Source organism: Salvelinus sp. IW2-2015, linkage group LG14, assembly GCF_002910315.2.
Source record: "Salvelinus sp. IW2-2015 linkage group LG14, ASM291031v2, whole genome shotgun sequence".
Taxonomy (NCBI): domain Eukaryota; kingdom Metazoa; phylum Chordata; class Actinopteri; order Salmoniformes; family Salmonidae; genus Salvelinus; species Salvelinus sp. IW2-2015.
In genome coordinates this window covers 42,446,518-42,465,859 of record NC_036854.1, presented here as the reverse complement: position 1 = coordinate 42,465,859, position 19,342 = coordinate 42,446,518, and the positions used below count along the sequence as shown (strand labels likewise).

Here is a 19,342-nt window from a genome sequence, read left to right as displayed (position 1 = left end):
ATCAACGTTGTTTTCACGTCGTTTCATCGAAATTACATAGAACCAATGTGGAATAGATGTTGAATTGACGTCTGTGCCCAATGGGAAGGCTTTGCAATGAAGCCATATTTGGCTTTGCTTGGAATGATCTCAGAAAAAATGACCTGAGGTTGAATACTGAAATCTTATAGAATATTATACTAAAAATAAATTAAACTTCCAATTTTGTCACATAAAGACATGTCAATTGATTGTGTAATTCAATAGTGCAACGATCACTTTTAAAACATCAATGTAATAGCACTTCTTCACGCAATAAATTATATCTGATGACAAGGTTAGAGTCAACCAATGGTTTTCTATGATTGACAATTATGTGATTGATGTGATAAATTCATATTTAAAAACTGCTCTCAATGATAAATCCAGATTCTTGTAATCCTGCTTAATGGATGACTATTTTATACACAAATCAATGTGTTTACTACACATACCCTTTGGCTGAAAAAGTTATTTATAACCACAATGCAAAAGGTATGTTTTAGCCTCAGGTCCTGTCTGAAACTCGATTTCTTCATTCCAAATGGCACTCTATTCCCTATATACAGTAGTTAACTACTTTTGATCTGAGCCCATTGGCCATCGTCAAAAGTAGTGCACTATAAAGGGAATAGAGTGCAATTTGGAGTACAGATATTGTCTTTGAAAGGTAAAACCCTTTGCTCATACCAGTCCTGTGGCAAAATCCTTAATTTCAAACAGTGGTTCAAGAAATGAAATAATCTTAAAAGTATATACACATAACTGTACTTAAAATATTAAAAAAATGCATAGAAAATAAAATGTTAGTAAACATACCAAATCTATTGGCCAAATGTAATGTTAATACTGAAGCAACAAAAAGAAGAAATTACAAAATACATACAATAAATCCCCCCTCCCATGCCACTATCCCTCTCACCCTCGATTTGCTATAACTATATTTGCATACAGTGTTTTTCAAGCTCCATCATTTGCCTTCATATTTGGGGTTGACCACTGTCGTAACAGCACTCTTGTAGATAGGGTTTTCGCCCTGGAAGGCACAAGAGAAACAAGGAGAAAACATTAGAATTGTAATGTACAGTCAGTCATACTATATCTGTCACATAACATGGCAGTCGTGTGAACACAGCTGCAACAAATTTATTAGGAAAAAACACCACAGCAAAATCCGAGCCATCCATTTAGAATATCAAATGATTATGAAGCATTCTTTGGACAGATCTTTCCAACTGATCGTGCTATCACCTGGATACGTTGCTGTCATTGTGAGTGAGCATTTGTGTTGTCATCCAGGGAACACTTTTAAAAGAAATATCAACAAACGTCACAGTCACAACATGCCATTTCCGTCATACTGTAGAATTAAATATGATATAAATACTAGACTTAAACTGAAGTGTACTGGGCCTACACGTGACCACCTGTTAATACTTACCTCCATTTAAACTACTAACAGAGGGGACAGCTTGTGTTGACCAACAAAACAATAGATATTATTGTGGGTTTTAATATCCCCTCATATGGATCTTTCTGCACAGTTTCATCAACTGTCTTATTTGGCCCAAAGAGACCAAATGCATGCCAGAAATAATGAGATGGATKAAAWAGTGACAGTTTACAGTAWGTTGACAAACACAAACATATAAACAAACAGGAAACCCATGCAGGAAAACAGAGGAGAGGGAAAGTAAATACAAACTTATAGAACCACAGCTTTATGTCCATAGTTCGGGTTCTGGAACTTATTAATAGGACTCTTGTAAATGGGATTCTCTTGCTATGGGTTGAGAGAGTGGGACAGAAAATTAAGAACAGGAAACAGAGAATGAAATGAAAAGCATAGGTGAAGACAAATGAGAAGGAATGAAACAATGATATGACAAAGAAGTGAAAAAATGAATACCCTGAAAAAGGGGTATTTCTACATCAGGATCCAAGACTGAGTTTTACTTTTTTTTTTACCAGGCAAGTCACTTAAGAACAAATTCTTATATTCAATGACAGCCTAGGAACAGTGGGTTAACTGCCTTGTTCAGGGGAAGAAATACAGATTTTTACCTTGTCAGCTCAGGGATTTGATCTTGCAACCTTCCGGTTACTAGTCCAACGCCCTAACCATTAGGCTACCTGCCGCCCCAGGTCGATCATCTCCCTTTGAAAATCATCTTACAGTGCTGGGTATATGCCCCTTTTATACAGTACCAGTCAAAATGTTGGACACACCTACTCATTCAACGTTTTTTCTTAATTTTTTACGATTTTCTACATTGTAGAATAATAGTGAAGACATCAAAACTATGAAATAACACATATGGAATCATGTAGTAACAAAAAAAGTGATAAACAACTCAAAAAATATTTTACCTTTTGCCTTAATGACAGCTTTACACACTCTTGGCATTCTCTCAACCAGCTTCACCTGGAATGCTTTTCCAACAGTCTTGAAGGAGTTCCCACATATGCTGAGCACTTGTTGGCTGCTTTTCCTTCACTCTGCGGTCCAACTCATCCCAAACCATCTCAATTGGGTTGAGGTCGGGTGATTGTGAAGGCCAGGTTATCTGGTGTAGCACTCCATCATTCTCCTTGGTCAAATAGCCCTTACACAGCCTGGAGGTGTGTTGGGTCATTGTCCTGTTGAAAAACAAATGATAGTCCCACTAAGCGCAAACCAGATGGGATGGCGTATCGCTGCAGAACGCTGTGGTAGCCATGCTGGTTAAGTGTGCCTTGAATTCTAAATAAATCACCCACAGTGTAACCAGCGAAGCATCATCACACCACCTTCTCCGTGATTCACGGTGGGAACCACACATGTGGAGATCATCCGTTCACCTACTCTGCATCTCACAAAGACACAGCGATTGGAACCAAAAACCTCAAATTTTGAATCTTTAGACCAAAGGACAGATTTCCACCGGTCTAACGTCCATTGCTCATGTTTCTTGGCCCAAGCAAGTCTCTTCTTCTTATTGGTCTCCTTTAGTAGTGGTTTCTTTGCAGCAATTAGACCATGAAGGCCTGATTCACACAGTCTCCTCTGGACAGTTGATGTTGAGATGTGTCTTACTTTAACTCTGAAGCATTTATTTGTGCTGCAATTTCTGAGACTGGTAACTAATGAACTTGTCCTCTGCAGCAGAGGTAACTGGGTCTTCCTTACCTGTGGCGGCCCTCATGAGAGCCAGTTTCATCATAGCGCTTGATGGTTTTTGAGACTGCACTTGAAGAAAAGTTCAAAGTTCTTGACATTTTCCGGATTGATTGACCTTCATGTCTTAAAGTAATGATGGACTGTCGTTTCTCTTCGCTTATTTGAGCTGTTCTTGCCATAATATGGACTTGGTCTTTTACCAAATAGGGCTATCTTCTGTATACCACCCATACTTTGTCACAACACAACTGATTGGCTCAAATGCATTAAGGAGGAAATCAATTCAACAAATTAACTTAACAAGGCACACCTGTTAATTGAAAGGTATTCCAGGTGACTACCTAATGAAACTGGTTGAGAGAATGCCAAGAGTGTGCAAAGCTGTCATCAAGGCAAATTATGGCTACTTTGAAGAATCTCAAATATAAAATATATTTTGATTTGTTAAACACTTTTTTGGTAACTACATGATTCCATTTGTGCTATTTCATAGTTTTGATGTCTTCACCATTATTCTACAACGTAGAAAATCGTAAAAATAAAGAAAAACCCTTGAATGAGTAGGTGTGTCAACACTTTTGACTGGTACTGTATCAAGCCAGGTCAGTCTGCTCTCTCATACAGTCATTTAGGTCTGGTGTGTCCATGTACCATAATGAGAGGATCCAGAAGCCTCAGTGCCCTGCCCATGTCACCAGACCAGAGAGGCTATCACATGTGGCTGGTCTGACTGGGAGTAATCAGGATGAGCTGAATCATTAAGGATTTCAAACCATGCCCGCTGTCCGGAATGTAACATCTGCCTGCTGTGTGGATAACACGCCACTAGGTTGAAGCATAACACAGAACAAACTAAGCTGCTGTAGCCACTCCCATGAAAAGACAGATGTGTGTCCAGACCTTCGCATTCCAAAAAGGCTACCGTTTTTCATAGCCGTATTTTGCACAGAGATTACTTAAAACTACAGGGTTTTAAGAAGTTTTTAAACAAACTGTTGGGTAGGACTGTGGAAAAATGAGTGTGACATCTAATGAAGTCATCGTCAAAAGCAACAGGTCTGTCATAGTCATGAAAGGTTGAGAGAGAGAAAAACATTTCCAATTCTGTGTTCCTTTAGAAGTTTGTTCTCTGTGTAAGAGATTCACACAGTGGCCATATATATAACACCCGTTTTCCACATCTCAATCAACCTACTGAAATTACAGTCAGGGAGAATACAAACTAGGACCTGCAAAAGTACATCAGCATCATCATCATCACCGTGCTTCTACACCTGCATTGTTTGCTGTTTGGGGTTTTAGGCTGGGTTTCTGTACAGCACTTTGATATATCAGCTGATGTAAGAAGGGCTATATAAATACATTTGATTTGATCATCCCCATTATGGGCCAGAGCAAACAGTTCTCCAAGATGGCTTCCTGCATCCTGTATCTACCATCTCTACTCTCTTACCGTGTCCCATTTAGCATTCATCTTCTCCTTCTCAAACTTGGCGAACTCTCTCCTGTCATGGATGATCATGAGCAGCTTCCAGATGAGAAGCAAAGCCAGGCCGATCAGCACGATGCCCGCCACCACGCCAGCCACGATGGGGATGATGTCAGGGCCCGCAGGGCAGTCTGGAACGCAGGCAGGAAACACACAGCCAGGAACATTCAGTTATCCCAACTTTTATTTATTTAACCAGGCAAGTCAGTTACTGTAAGAACAAATGCTGATTTACAATGACGTCCTGATTTGCATTATATCTAGGCCCAGGAACTTTACCTGACCCTGTAAGCTGATCAGGAAGAACTTCAGGGCGGAGTACTAGGTCCTAGTGCCATTAGAGCCAAGAGTTTTTCCTAGTCAGGTCAAAAACGCCTGGCTCTAATCACAAAATGACTCCATAGACAAACAAATAACCTACTTTTTCACTCTGTAATATCCTCCTTCACAATGACATAGTAGACTGTATGTAATATTCTCTCACCTAGTGTTTCAACCACATGGACCTCCTTCTCTGTCTTGTTGTTGACAGCGTAGGTGTAGTAGAACCAGCAGTCGTTGGCATCCCTCTCCTTACAGTGCATCAGGGGGAAGGCCTGTCCTGGCTGAGGCAGCTTGTCCCTGTCCTTCACCGTGATCAGGTTGAAGTAGCTACAGTCTCTCTCACACGTGTCCTTCTTCTCCCCCGTCCCAAAGGCCCTGCACTGAACACACTCCCTGTGGAAGACAGGACATTGACATGTAACTGTACAGATGGAGTAACACAYGCAGGTAGTCTCGCATTGGGATGCTTGCTAGACTTGTGACATATTCACTACTGKAATRCAAGAAAGCTGGATATTGAGGTTCCACTCCACATGCAGGTGTTTGTAGTGGACAATGCTGTACCCTTGCCACCATTACTGGTTTTAAATATCACAGTTGTGTCTAGACTGTTCATTGGTCCCCTTTCTTGGAATTATCAGAAGAAAGTAAACAAAGGTCACAATAATAATTGAGGTTAAGACAGATAAAGGAAGACATCTCTTTATGCCTACTTAAAAGGTTAAGAGGCATTAAACTCAGGCTGAGGAAAGAGGCAAGGAACCGGTCCCGCAAATAATAATACATTTAAAAAAAGCAGAATTCATTTCAACCATCACAACAAACCTTTATGTAATCCACACATAACATTCCCAGAAGGAAATACAGAATATAAAGCGGTTCAATTCACAATTCTACATATACATTTTCAGAAACGTTAGCTTTTATTGTTTAAAGAAATTCTGAAAGAGATTGGTGTGGCACAGGGTTGATCATGGCACAGGGTTTAATCATGGCACAGGGTTGATCAATGACATACATGTATTTGTTTAAAATCTATCACTTGATGGTTTCATTTCAGAGAGACAAATAATCATGTTTTTTTAAAGAACTGTACAAATGATACATTTGACATCAAAAATCTATACAGTAATAGGAGATGTCTGTAAAAAATGTACATTTGATATTTTAGTCATTTAGCAGATACTGTTAGTCACTTTTGATAAGAGTAAGTGCATTCATGTTGAGAACCACATATCAGTCAAATATACAGGATACGAACATTCCATTCCAGCTAAACAATGGACAGACAGGACCTGAGACTAAAGCATACATTTTGCATTGTGGTTTACAAAAAATWACATTTTTCATCTAAAATCTATGAATAAAAACATCTGAGAACAGTAATATTTTACACACACATGAAGGTACCCATAAGGAATCATTTCTGATGTAAAAACAGAAATGTGAATTTTTTTCAATATAGCATTTTGGAAATAAACTCGTTGTATATTGTTTTCTACATAGTTAAAACAGAATGAAATAAACAAATACAATTCATTCATTCCTTTATTCAACTCACTTGTGTTCTGCGCAGACCCCTGGACAGGTAGGACAGATCTCACAGCTGGGGCCCTGGAACTTAGGGTCAGTACACTTGCAGGCGCCACACTCACAGGTGCCTCGTCCGTTACAGATCTGCTTGTTGGAAGCCAGGCAGGTCGTGGTGTCCAGAGAACAGTCACAGGCACTGCCTGTCCAGTTGGCATCACATATACACACCCTGCACTCACAGYGACCATGTCCTGCCACAACACAACACACAGGGTCAGAGATGATCCTCTAAARTTCAAACATAATTTCATATTATAGATAATATTCTAGATTAGAGATGAAATTAAGCTAAATTGAACACGGTAAATCTCATTTCGTAAAAKGCGATGTCTGATTTGATCAACTGATCTCTAATTTAATTGGGAAATCACCCATTACGCCACAAACACAGAGGTAGTTTGTGCTCTGAGGAAGATGTTCCACAGGTCTTGACCGTCATTTCACAGCAAACACAATCTTTATCRATCATCCAATGAACTGAACTCACGTACCTCCACAGAGTTTGTTGTTGGMGCGGTCACAGTTGAAGTTGTCACACTCGCAGAACATCCCGCTGTAGCGTTCCTCTGGGTTMTMTCTCTTCTTACAMTCACAGGTTCCACACACACAGTCTCCGTTGTTGCTGCAGATGTCTGTMCCGTWGTCTTTACGRCAGYTCTTATCCRGGTCTTCGCYGGTCAYCTCGTTGGTGCTGCACTCACACTGTCTACCAATACGGCCCTCATTGCACCTGACAGATCATAAAGGACATCTAATGTTATTAACAACAAGGGAGGACTGCAGAAAAGACTGCCTATGTAAAAATATTCACATGCAAACAGATGCAATGCACTTAAACAGTCACATGCTAATGGCCCATAGAAATAGATTTACATCACATTATATATACAGTATCAAATATCATAATGTGCCATGGAAATGATTACAATATGAAGGTGAATAAGGGTTAAGATCTTCTGCTAGTGAAACATAAGTGCCTTACCTGCAGGCTCCACATTCATATGTCCCGTTGCCGTTGTGGCAGATCTCACTGTTCTCAATGCCATCTTTGTGACAGTCACACTCGCAGATGAAGTTCAGAGWGATCTCCACCTCCTCATTGAACCCTAGGGGCTTGATCTTGATGGTCTCTGGTTTGCCCATTTTAGGACACTGCTTAGATGTGATGCTTATGGTGAAAGACACCTACAGATCAGGGATGAAGGGATRMRTTCACACACAAGGCATAATAATCACATTTTGTAATAAAAACAATGACCATGACAACTCAGACACCTACAGATACTGACAACATGATCTTTACTTGATAAGCTAAAATAACTGAACCAGAAAGATTAAAAAAAGAAAAACATATGTATTTAGAATAGAAAACATTCACTGGCGTGTTGTTTTGGTTTCTCACCTCGTCACCGATGGAGATATTGGAGCATTTTCTTCCCATCTCTCCCTCACCAGTCACTCCGTTCTTGCAGCGTGACTGGTACATTATGGTCACTCCCTCTGGTAGCTTGCTGTTCTCCAGAATCACCTCTGAGGAAAGAGACTAGCACATAAAGAACAACAATTAGCCCTTTGTACACTATACACAACATTTTCAGTAGGCTTCAGTTTTACAAAAGCAGATTTTTGACTATTCCCATAGAAAGATCAGTTCAGAAAGAGAGATGTGATGACTTAACAATAGCAGCAGCATGGTTTTGCCAACTATTTTAAGGATGAAAGTTAGATAGTGTGCAGAAGTGCATCTTCTCCAGTAACTAAACCAACCCAATCTATACTTACATTGTAGGCATCAATAATGAGGTTGATAACGTTGCTGGAGTTAGCAGAGAGTGTCCCCACCGCAGATTTAGGAATGAGATTCTTTAACTCCTGAGAGAGAAAACACAATACACTAAATGATCATGTACTAGTATGTCAATAGGAATCCTGTCAATCTCTAAATACTCACCAGAAAAGTCTAGAGCAAAACAGTTGTGTCATGTTTTGCCTGACCCGTTTAGATTGCTGAGTAGTTTGATTGTGGTCTTGCATCACATAGTGGTAAGGTCTGAATCTAAAGTTACAACTTTTTGCAGTGTTGTGAGGTTCTAAATTCAGAGATCCAAGGTTGCGTCCCAAATGGCACTCAATCCCTACATAGTCCACAACTAATATCGGGAATAGGGTGCCATTTGGGACGCATCGTGTAATCAACTAAATGAGAACGCCATTCTACCGAGGTTGACAAATATTGTCCAAACATTGGACTGATGGGGATATGATAAAAGGTCATTACGGAACTCCAGACAGACTTCTAATTGGCTTGAAAAGCACTAGAGTGCAGCAGGGAACATTCAAAGGYTGCTGCCCAAATGGAACCCTATTCCCTACAAAGTGCACTACTATTGACCTGGGCCCATAGGGATCTCGTCAAAAGTAGGTCACTTTTTAGGGAACATGGTGCCATTTGGGAAACAACCAGAGATCCAAAGAGATGCTACTGGTAACAAGGAGCAGATGCTGCTCTTCAAAGAGTTGGGCTTCTTCTAACCTACAACAGACAAGCACAGGAMATTTAAAAGAAGAAAATGTTTTCCACACGCACGTCCACGCACGCACACGCCACACACACAACTGACCATGTAAACAGGCTGGAACTCCTCTGTGATGGCAAAGATCGTCTGGATGTTGTTGTCGCTAAGTTTCTGAACCAGGTGAGCGATGGAGGGRTRGTCCTGTTACAGGGGGACAATGAGGAAGTAAGTACAGGTACCWGGTAAGCCCTTTGATGACATCACTAAGGGCAAGTAGCCCATTCCCTTTAAATCTGGTCATATTCAAAATACAGACCACACAGAAGACTAGAAAGAAGTCACAATACATAGGAGTGCATCATTATAATACATATCGCATTATTACACTACATAGTGCATTACTATAATGCATAGTGCATTATTATACTACATAGTGTATTATTATACTACATAGTGCATTATTATAATGTGTAATATAAATAGTGTATTACCATACATACATAGTAGTGGCTCATTGTGTACATGTTGTTCTCCAGGTGGCATTTCCCATCGTTGGGCAAAACTATCCCTCCCAGTTTCCCGTCTCCAGCAAAGTGGAAGCCAGCATCAGTGGAGAACACCAGCAGACGGGTGACGTTCCTCCAGCCAATGTGCTCCTGGGGAAGGGAGGGAGAGAGGGAGGCCTATTAAAACTTGTAAAAATTGACCACAAACAGAAAAAGGACACAGCCTACAGAAATACCAGAGAACAAAATTACAAGACTTACGAAAGATTCAGGAAGTATATATCAAAATCTATGAACAACTATGTGAGAGGTTACCCTCTTAAAACAGCAGTTTAGCGCCCTAGAGTGAATTAACTTTCAAACGTAAAAAAAAAAAAGGCCTTCTCTAAGCATATACACATTAAGCCTTGACTCCAGCCATTCTCAAATGAGAATAGGGTGTTGAGGTCAAGGACCATGAGACAGTCAATATAAAGCCCTGATAAAAGTATTATTGGAACTTTATGGGCTGGTTTTCTGGACAGATATCAAGCCTAGTCCTGGAGTAAAAATTAAGCTCAACGGAGAAAGCTTTTCAGTCCTGGACTAGGCTTGATCTATGTCCGGGAAACTATCCCTAAATATGATAGAAACATATTACTTACACCACACACAGCCACTTGCATGATGGCATCGAAGCCTCCCTCTGGTGAGTCCAGGTTTCCAGAGATCTGCTGTTGTCCCACCAGGGTGTTGAACTCCTGTCCATTGCTGGTCAGCTTCAGGACGTTCTTGTAGCTGAAGGGACTGGTGCAGTTCTGGTCCCCCGTACAGGGGTTCAGCAGCTTGGCTGGGGTGGTGCTAATGTAAGGCATCACCGTCTTCTCTACAAAGGAACCAAAACCTAGAAGAAGAAGAGATCCATCTCATATATAAACTGTATTGTTAAGGAGACGGGACACCAATTTGTTAGCTTCAAAACATCTTTACTAAGATCAAACCGGTTATCTTACACGTGGCATTATGGGTATTGTAGTACAGTGTAACTATGCAATATGCACCCAACCTGAACTGAAAGCAGAAGAGATCAATTTAAAATGTAGAAGAGGTTCAAATAAATATAAACATCCCCAATCCTCATACAACCAGGCTGATTCTCAAGCTCACCGATTCTGAAATCAGATGTGATCTTTGACATCTCCAGCATCAGATGTGTTCCCAGGTTCTTGACGTTTTCCAGATCGTCCTTCATGGAGTAGGACAGGTCCATCAGGTAGTAGAGGTCAATGGGGTAATCCTCGGCACGTTTGAACTTCAGGTTAAAAGACTGGGGTTCACCTGCAGTACACAGACAAATGGGCAAGGTTAAGCCGGGGACTACTGACTTGCTAACTCTGGCATATTTACATTGATGTGAACACTGAAATCCAGTATCTCTACTTACACATCATCATCTGCTCATTTATCACTCCAGTGTTAATTTGCTAAATTGTAATTTTTCGCTCCTATGGCCTATTTATTGCCTACCTCCTCATGCCTTTTGCACACACTGTATATAGACTTTCTTTTTCTACTGTGTCATTGACTTGTTTATTGTGTTATTGGCTTGTTTATTGTTTACTCCATGTGTAACTCTGTGTTGTTGTCTGTGTCACACTGCTTTGCTTTATCTTGGCCAGGTCGCAGTTGCAGATGAGAACTTGTTCTCAACTAGCCTACCTGGTTAAATAAAGGTTAAATAAATAAATAATAAATAAATTATTTGGAACACTCCTTCCAAATCATAATAGCTAAAACACTCAAAAGAAAATGGAGGCTACTGTAACTAATCAACATAACAGTGAAAGACCACGGAGGAACAGCAGGATAAACAAAAAAGACCCTCAGCAACGCTGCGTCAACAATGGTTGTCAAGCAAGATGTTTTGGCTGAAGCAAAATGAACTAAGACTTCATCCCTAATGACACCCGATTCCTAACATAAGGCACTACTTTTGACTAGAGCTAAAAGTAGTGCACTAAATAGTGAAAAGGGTTCCATTTGGGACGCAACCCAATCAAACGTAACTGTTCCATTTAAGTTTTTACCAGATCTGAGGCTGAGGGTGAGTTTCTGTGGCTGGATCTGTGTGATGTCCTCTGGTCGGAGTTTCCCTTCTCCCTTGTTGCGGTTGGTCACAGCCTTGTTCTTCAGGAGCTGCTGGCTGCCTCGGGGGTTCTCTACCTTGGTGGAGCTGCAACCTCTCTTCCTCAGGGACTCCAGCTCGTCACAGCGGGTCGATGTGGCCTCACCCTGCTCCAGGAACTCCTGGGAGAGAGGAGGTGTAAGTATCATGACACATTGCATTATGGCACTCAGAGGAAATCCACCCAAAAATGTAAGGTCCTTATTTTCTGAAAATGTATCTCCTACACTCCCAAGCAGGTTATAAAGGTTACAAACAATATTGCCCGACACACTCGTGTTTTAATTCCAAGGAATTAAATTCCAAGGAACAGACTCTTCAAGTTGTAACGCTGAGTCAGTTGATATTAAGGTTGTGTAGCATCAATGCAGTAACAATGTTATTGGCAAAATCATATCCACGTACTGGGTCCATGCACCAGCCACATTTCGCTCCCACTTGAATACACTCCCCACAGGATTTGGCATTAGCCTTGATGCACTCGTTCCCTTCTGGAATGGAAAAACAAAGGTTGAAAAGAAGCAAACTCATCATAGACTCTTAAAAACTAACCAGGAAATAAGCCAGAGTGTACACATTGTGTAATTTGGAAAACTGTGTGGCTCAGAGAGAACTGTGTGGCTCAGAGACAGAATGGAATATTACGCTGTTCCGTAGGTCCATGATGTCTTCACTACTATGCTCAAAGAAATGCTCAAAGAAACATGAACTGTAAACCCCAGTGTGATGTCATTACTCAACTTTTGAGGAAACCTGTTGCACTTAATATATCTGAGTACAGTTACTTAAAGTGATTTGTAGTCATTACTCAAACCAACAGAGTAACTGTTACCCTGTAGGGGGTTCAGATTTGAGTTGTATCAGCTTGATTTTTTTTTTGCATATGCCCCCACTAAGCCACGCCTCCAATATCATTTCCCAGTGTGCCTTGCCTTTTCGAGTGAGTCCTGTGGCCTTCACCAAGTGAGTTCCTAGGTGAATGTTATCATTATAATTAAACTCTTTATGACAATACATTACATATCTCAGATTTTATAGAATGGCGCCGGAGGGGATGGCTGCCGTTGTACGTGCTTCTAACCAACTGTGCTATTTTGTTAGTATTTTTGCGTTGTTTGTAATTATTATTATTTTTTTACCTATTTTGTACATAATGTTGCTGCTACCGTCTCTTATGACTGAAAATAACTTCTGGGCATCAGAACAGCGATTACTCACCTCGAACTGAACAAAGATTTTTTCCAAGTCTGACGCAAAGGATATACTGCTTTCTTGGGAACGTGAAGAAAAGACAGAGAAAAAGGGGGGCGGAGGTCAGGCTGCCTTCTGAGAATTCGTAGGCGAGTGAGTAAACCTCCACTGCCATCCGTTCTATTGGCCAACATGCAATCATTGGAAAACAAAATGAATGATATACGATCAAGACTGTCCTACCAACAGGACATGAAAAACTGTATTATCTTATGTTTCACCGAGTCGTGGCTGAGCGACGACAAGGATAATATAGAGCTGGCAGAATTTTCCATGCATCGGCAGGACAGAGAAGCTACGTCTGGGAAGACGAGGAGCGGGGGTGTGTGTCTATTTGTCAATAACAGCTGGTGCGCAATGCCTAATATTAAAGAAGTCTCGAGGTATTGCTCGCCTGAGGTAAAATACTTTATGATAAGCTGTAGACCACATTATCTACCAAGAGAGTTCTCATCTATATTATTTGTAGCCGTCTATTTACCACCACAGACCGATGCTGGCACTAAGACTGCACTCAACGAGCTGTATAAGGCCATAAGCAAACAAGAAAATGCTCACCCAGAAGCAGCGCTCCTAGTGGCAGGGGACTTTAATGCAGGCAAACTTAAATCCGTTTTACCTCATGTCTACCAGCATCTCACATGTGCAACCAGAGGAAAAACAACTCTAGACCACATTTACTCCACACACAGAGAAGCACAGAAAAGCCCTCCATTTGTCAAATCTGACCATAATTCTATCCTTCTTATTCCTGCTTACAAGCAAAAACTAAAGCAGGAAGTACCAATGACTTGCTCAATACGGAGGTGGTCAGATGACGTGGATGCTACGCTACTGGACTGTTTTGCTAGCACAGACTGGAATATGTTCCGGGATTCAGCCAATGGCATTGAGGAGTATACCACATCAATAAGCGCATCGATGATGTCGTCCCCACAGTGACCGTACGTACATATCCCAACCAGAAGCCATGGATTACAGGCAACATCCGCATCGAGCTAAAGGCTAGAGCTGCCACTTTCAAGGAGCGGGACATTAATCCGTACGCCTATAAGAAATCCCGCTACGCCCTCAGACAAACCATCAAACAGGCAAAGCATCAATACAGGATTAAGATTGAATCCTACTACACCGGCTCTAACACTTGTCAGATGTGGTGGGGCTTAAACTATTACAGACGCGAGCCTACCAGATGAGCTAAATGCCTGTTATGCTTGCTTCGAGGCAAGCAACACTAAAGCATAAATGAGAGCACCAGCTGTTCTGGCTCTCGGTAGCCGATGTGAAAAATACCTTTATTAAACAGGTCAACATTCACAAAGCTGCAGAGCCAGAGGGATTACCAGGACGTGTACTCAAAGCATGCGCGGACCAATTCGAAAGTGTCTTCACTGACATTTTCAATCTCTCCCTGACCGAGTCTGTAATACATGTTTCAAGCATACCACCATAGTCCCTGCGCCCAAGGAAGCGACGGTAACCTGTCTAAATAATTACTCACGTTGGTAGCCATGAAGTGCTTTGAAAGGCTGGTCATGGCTCACATCAACAGCATCATCCCGGATACTCTAGACCCACTCCAATTCGTATACCGCCCCAACAGATCCAAAGATGACGCAATCTCAATCGCACTCCACACCGCCCTTTCCCACCTGGACAAAAGGAACACCTAGGTGAGAATGCTGTTCATTGACTACAGCTTAGCGTTCAACACCATAGTGCCCTCAAAGCTCATCACTAAGCTAAGGACCCTGAGACTAAACACCTCCCTCTGCAACTGGATCCTAGACTTCCTGACGGACTGCCCCCTGCGGTAAGGGTAGGCAACAACATGTCTGCCACGCTGATCCTCAACACTGGGGCCCCTCAGGGGTGCGTGCTTAGTCCCCTTCTGTACTCCCTGTTCACCCACGACTGCGTGGCCAAGCATGACTCCAACACCATTATTAAGTTTGCTGACAACACAACAGTGTTGCCTGATTACCGACAACGATAAGACAGCCTATAGGGAGGAGGTCAGAGACCTGCAGTGTGGTGCCAGGACAACAACCTCTCCCTCAATGTGAGCAAGACAAAGGAGCTGATTGTGGACTACAGGAAAATGCGGGCCGAACAGGCCCCAATTAACATCGACGGGGCTGTAGTGGAGCGACTCGAGAGTTTCAAGTTCCTTGGTGTCCACATCACCAACAAACTATCATGGTCCAAACACACCAAGACAGTCGTGAAGAAAGCACGACAACACCTTTTCCCCCTCAGGAGACTTAAAAGATTTGGCATGGGTCCCCAGATCCTCAAAAAGTTCTACAGCTGTACCATCGAGAGCATCCTAACCGGTTGCATCACCGCCTAGTATGGCAACTGCTCGGCATCTGACCATAAGGTGGTACAGAGGGTAGTGCGTACGGCCCAGTACATCACTGGGGCCAACCTTCCTGCCATCTAGGACCTACAGTGGCAAGAAAAAGTATGTGAACCCTCTGAAATTACCTGGATATCTGCATAAATTTGACCAAATTTGATCTGATCATCTAAGTTGCAACAATAGACAAACACAGGGTGCTTAAACTAATAACACACATTTGTTTTTTTCTTGTCTATATTGAATACATAATTTAAACATTCACAGTGTAGGTTGGAAAAAGTATGTGAACCCCTAGGCTAATGACTTCTCCAAAAGCCAATTGAAGTCAGGAGTCAACTAACCTGGAGTCGAATCAATGGCACGAGATTGGAGATTTTGGTTAGAGCTGCCCTGGCCGATAAAAAACACTCACAAAATTTGAGTTTGCTATACACAAGAAGCATTGCCTGATGTGAACCATGCCTCGAACAAAAGAGATCTCAGAAGGCCTAAGATTAAGAACTGTTGCCTTGCATAAAGCTGGAAAGTGTTACAAAAGTATCTTTAAAAGCCAGTCTACGGTAAGACAAATTGTCTATAGATGGAGAAATTTCAGCACTGTTGCTACTCTCCCTAGGAGTGGCCGTCCTGTAAAGATGACTGCAAGAGCACAGTGCAGAATGCTCAATGAGGTTAAGAAGAATCCTAGAGTGTCAGCTAAAGACTTACAGAAATCTCTGGAAGATGCTAACATCTCTGTTGACGAGTCTACAATACGTAAAACTGTCAGGACCCGGTGTGAGAAACAGTCACTAATAGTCGGCAGAACCCAGAAGATGAGGCAGACACAGCAGTACTAGAGACGGTGGTTTAATCAAGGTAAAAGATCTTCAGGCAAAAAATATAAATCGACAACGTCAAAAGTAAAGCCAAGAGAAAAAATGGATATCCTCCAAAATACAATGAAAATCCACAAAGTGGTAAGAACAGCAGGAAAAAACAAACCTCAAAAGACTAATCAAAAATAAACAAGAACAAAACCAGAGTACCTCTGGAAAATCCAACAAGAGAAATATATGTTCACAGCATGGCTGGGGCTGGGTGCTAACATACAAACACAGAGCAAAGAACTGAGGAACACACAGGGTTTAAATATCTACAACGAAATGACACACAGGTGCAAATAATAATTAGAACAAGTGAAAAACAAAAGGTTAAAAAAAGGCGCAATGGGGGCATCTAGTGACCAAAACCTGAACAATCCTGGCCAAATCCTGACATAAAACACTAAACAAGAATGGTGTTCATGGGAGGACACCATGGAAGAAGCCACTGCTGTCAAAAAAACATTGCTGCACGTCTGGAGTTCGCAAAAGAGCACCTGGATGTTCCACAGAGCTACTAGCAAAATATTCTGTGGACAGATGAAACTAAAGTTGTCTGTTCCTTCCAAACAACACAACACTATGTGTGGAGAAAAAAAGGCACAGCACAGCATACCAACATCAAAACCCAACTGTAACTATGATAGAGGGAGCATCATGGTTTGGGGCGGCTTTGCTGCCTCAGGACCTGGACAGCTTGCTATCGTTGACTGAAAAATGAATTCCCAAGTTTATCAAGACATTTTGCATTGAAGCTCAACAGAAGTTAGGTGATGCAACAGGACAACAACCGAAAAGACAGAAGTAAATCAACAACAGAATGGCTTGAACAGAAGAAAATATGCCTTCAGGAGTGGCCCAGTCATTTCTGACCTCAACCCGATTGAGATACTGTGTCATGACATCAAGAGAGCGGTTCACACCAGACATCCCAAGAATATTGTGGAACTGAAACAGTTTTGTAAAGAGGAATCGTCCCCCCAAAAAATGTTCAACTTTTGTGGAGGTCTGAGCCGCAACTATAGAAAATGTTTGGTTGAGGTTATTGCTGCCAGAGGGTCAACCTGTTATTAAATCCAAGGGTTCACATACTTTTTCCAACCTGTAATGTGAATGTTAACACGGTGTGTTCAATAAAGACATGAAAAATGTGAATTGTTTGTGTGTTATTAGTTTAAGCAGACTGTGTTTGTCTATAGTTGTGACTTAAAAGAAGATCAGATGCAATTTTATGACCAATTCATGCAGAAATCCAGGTAATTCTAAAAGGTTCACATACTTTTTCTTCCCATTGAATATGCTACGCGGTGTCAGTGGAAAGCCCCAAAAATTGCCAAAGACTCCAGTCACCCAAGTCATAAACTGTTCTCTCTGTTACCGCACGGCCAGCGGTACTGGAGCACCAAGTCTAGGACCAAAAGGCTCCTTAACAGCTTCTACCCCCCAAGCCATAAGACCGCTGAACAATTATTCAAATGGCCACCCGGACTATTTACATTACATTTACATTTTTACATTTAAGTCATTTAGCAGACGCTCTTATCCAGAGCGACTTACAAATTGGACCCCCCCATTCATTTTTACACTGCTACTACTCACTACGTATTATCTATGCATAGTCACTTTACCCCTACCTATATATACAAATGACCTCGACTAACCTGTACCTCCGCACATTGACTCGGTACTGGTATCCCTTGTATATAGCCTCGCTATTGATATTTTATTGTGTTACTTTTTTATTATTTTTTACTTTAGTTTATTTGGTAAATATTTTCTGAACGCTTTCTTGAACTGCATTGTTTGTTAAGGGCTTGTAAGTAAGTATTTCACAGTAAGGTCTACCTGTTGTATTCGGTGAATGTGACAAATAACGTTTGATTTGATTTGAAGGCAGGGTTCATCAAATAGTTCAGCATTGGAACGATTTTATTTTTGAGAGGATGATCAGAGGGCCGGAACATATTTAAAAAAAATTTTTAGACTGCGTATACAAATGTAAGCAAGGTTTGAAATTATTATGTTTTAGTAAAATATTATATCAGTTCTGGCTTCTTGCAGTCAATTTGATTACATACAGTGCCTTCGGAAAGTATTCAGACCCCTTGACTTTTTCAACATTGTTACGTTACAGCCTTATTCTAAAATGGATTTAAAAAATAAAGAAAATCATCAGCAATCTACACACACTACCCTATAATGACAAAGTGAAAACAGGTTTGTAGAAATGTTAGCAAATGTATTACAAATAAAAAACAGATACCTTACTTACATACAGTGGGGCAAAAAAGTATTTAGTCAGCCACCAATTGTGCAAGTTCTCCCACTTAAAAAGATGAGAGAGGCCTGTAATTTTCATCATAGGTACACTTCAACTATGACAGACAAAATGAGAAGATTTTTGGATGATCCAGAAGAAGATTGGGAGAATGCCATATGGTCAGATGAAACCAAAATATAACTTTTTGGTAAAAACTCAACTCGTCGTGTTTGGAGACAAAGAATGCTGAGTTGCATCCAAAGAACACCATACCTACTGTGAAGCATGGGGGTGGAAACATCATGCTTTGGGGCTATTTTTCTGCAAAGGGACCAGGACGACTGATCCGTGTAAAGGAAAGAATGAATGGGCCATGTATCGTGAGATTTGAGTGAAAACCTCCTTCCATCAGAAGGGGCATTGAAGATGAAACGTGGCTGGGTCTTTCAGCATGACAACGATCCACACACCGCCCGGGCAACGAAGGAGTGGTTCGTAAGAAGCATTACAAGGTCCTGGAGTGGCCTAGCCAGTCTCCAGATCTCAACCCCATAGAAAACTTTGGAGGGAGTTGAAAGTCCGTGTTGCCCAGCAACAGCCCCAAAACATCACTGCTCTAGAGGAGATCTGCATGGAGGAATGGGCCAAAATACCAGCAACAGTGTGTGAAAAACCTTGTGAAGACTACAGAAAACGTTTGACCTCTGTCATTGCAACAATGGGTATATAACAAAGTATTGAGAAACTTTTGTTATTGCCAAATACTTATTTTTCCAACATAATTTGCAAATAAATTCATAAAAAAATCCTACAATGTGATTTTCTGGAGAAAA

The 19,342-nt window shown here is 41.3% G+C and overlaps 1 protein-coding gene across 2 annotated transcripts in view; it reads right to left on the bottom strand.

Annotated features, from left to right (window-relative positions):
* Nucleotides 1–437: 437 nt before the first annotated feature.
* LOC111973089 (integrin beta-1) overlaps nucleotides 438–19,342 on the bottom strand; it is a 44,649-nt gene continuing 25,744 nt past the window's right edge. Inside the window, exons 3-17 of one of the 2 annotated variants that reach the window (XM_070446707.1) lie at nucleotides 12,176–12,261; nucleotides 11,673–11,892; nucleotides 10,753–10,923; nucleotides 10,251–10,489; nucleotides 9,601–9,756; nucleotides 9,206–9,301; nucleotides 8,367–8,456; nucleotides 7,987–8,127; nucleotides 7,567–7,769; nucleotides 7,076–7,314; nucleotides 6,553–6,775; nucleotides 5,152–5,384; nucleotides 4,632–4,798; nucleotides 1,724–1,801; nucleotides 964–1,054 (exon numbers count right to left, since the gene is read on the bottom strand). In XM_070446707.1, coding sequence (XP_070302808.1) covers nucleotides 1,724–1,801; nucleotides 4,632–4,798; nucleotides 5,152–5,384; nucleotides 6,553–6,775; nucleotides 7,076–7,314; nucleotides 7,567–7,769; nucleotides 7,987–8,127; nucleotides 8,367–8,456; nucleotides 9,206–9,301; nucleotides 9,601–9,756; nucleotides 10,251–10,489; nucleotides 10,753–10,923; nucleotides 11,673–11,892; nucleotides 12,176–12,261 — 2,342 coding nt within the window. In that variant the 3' untranslated portion in view covers nucleotides 964–1,054. Of the gene's footprint in view, nucleotides 1,055–1,723; nucleotides 1,802–4,631; nucleotides 4,799–5,151; nucleotides 5,385–6,552; nucleotides 6,776–7,075; nucleotides 7,315–7,566; nucleotides 7,770–7,986; nucleotides 8,128–8,366; nucleotides 8,457–9,205; nucleotides 9,302–9,600; nucleotides 9,757–10,250; nucleotides 10,490–10,752; nucleotides 10,924–11,672; nucleotides 11,893–12,175; nucleotides 12,262–19,342 lie in introns of both variants that reach the window. The other variant, XM_024000281.2, reaches the window with a different exon arrangement.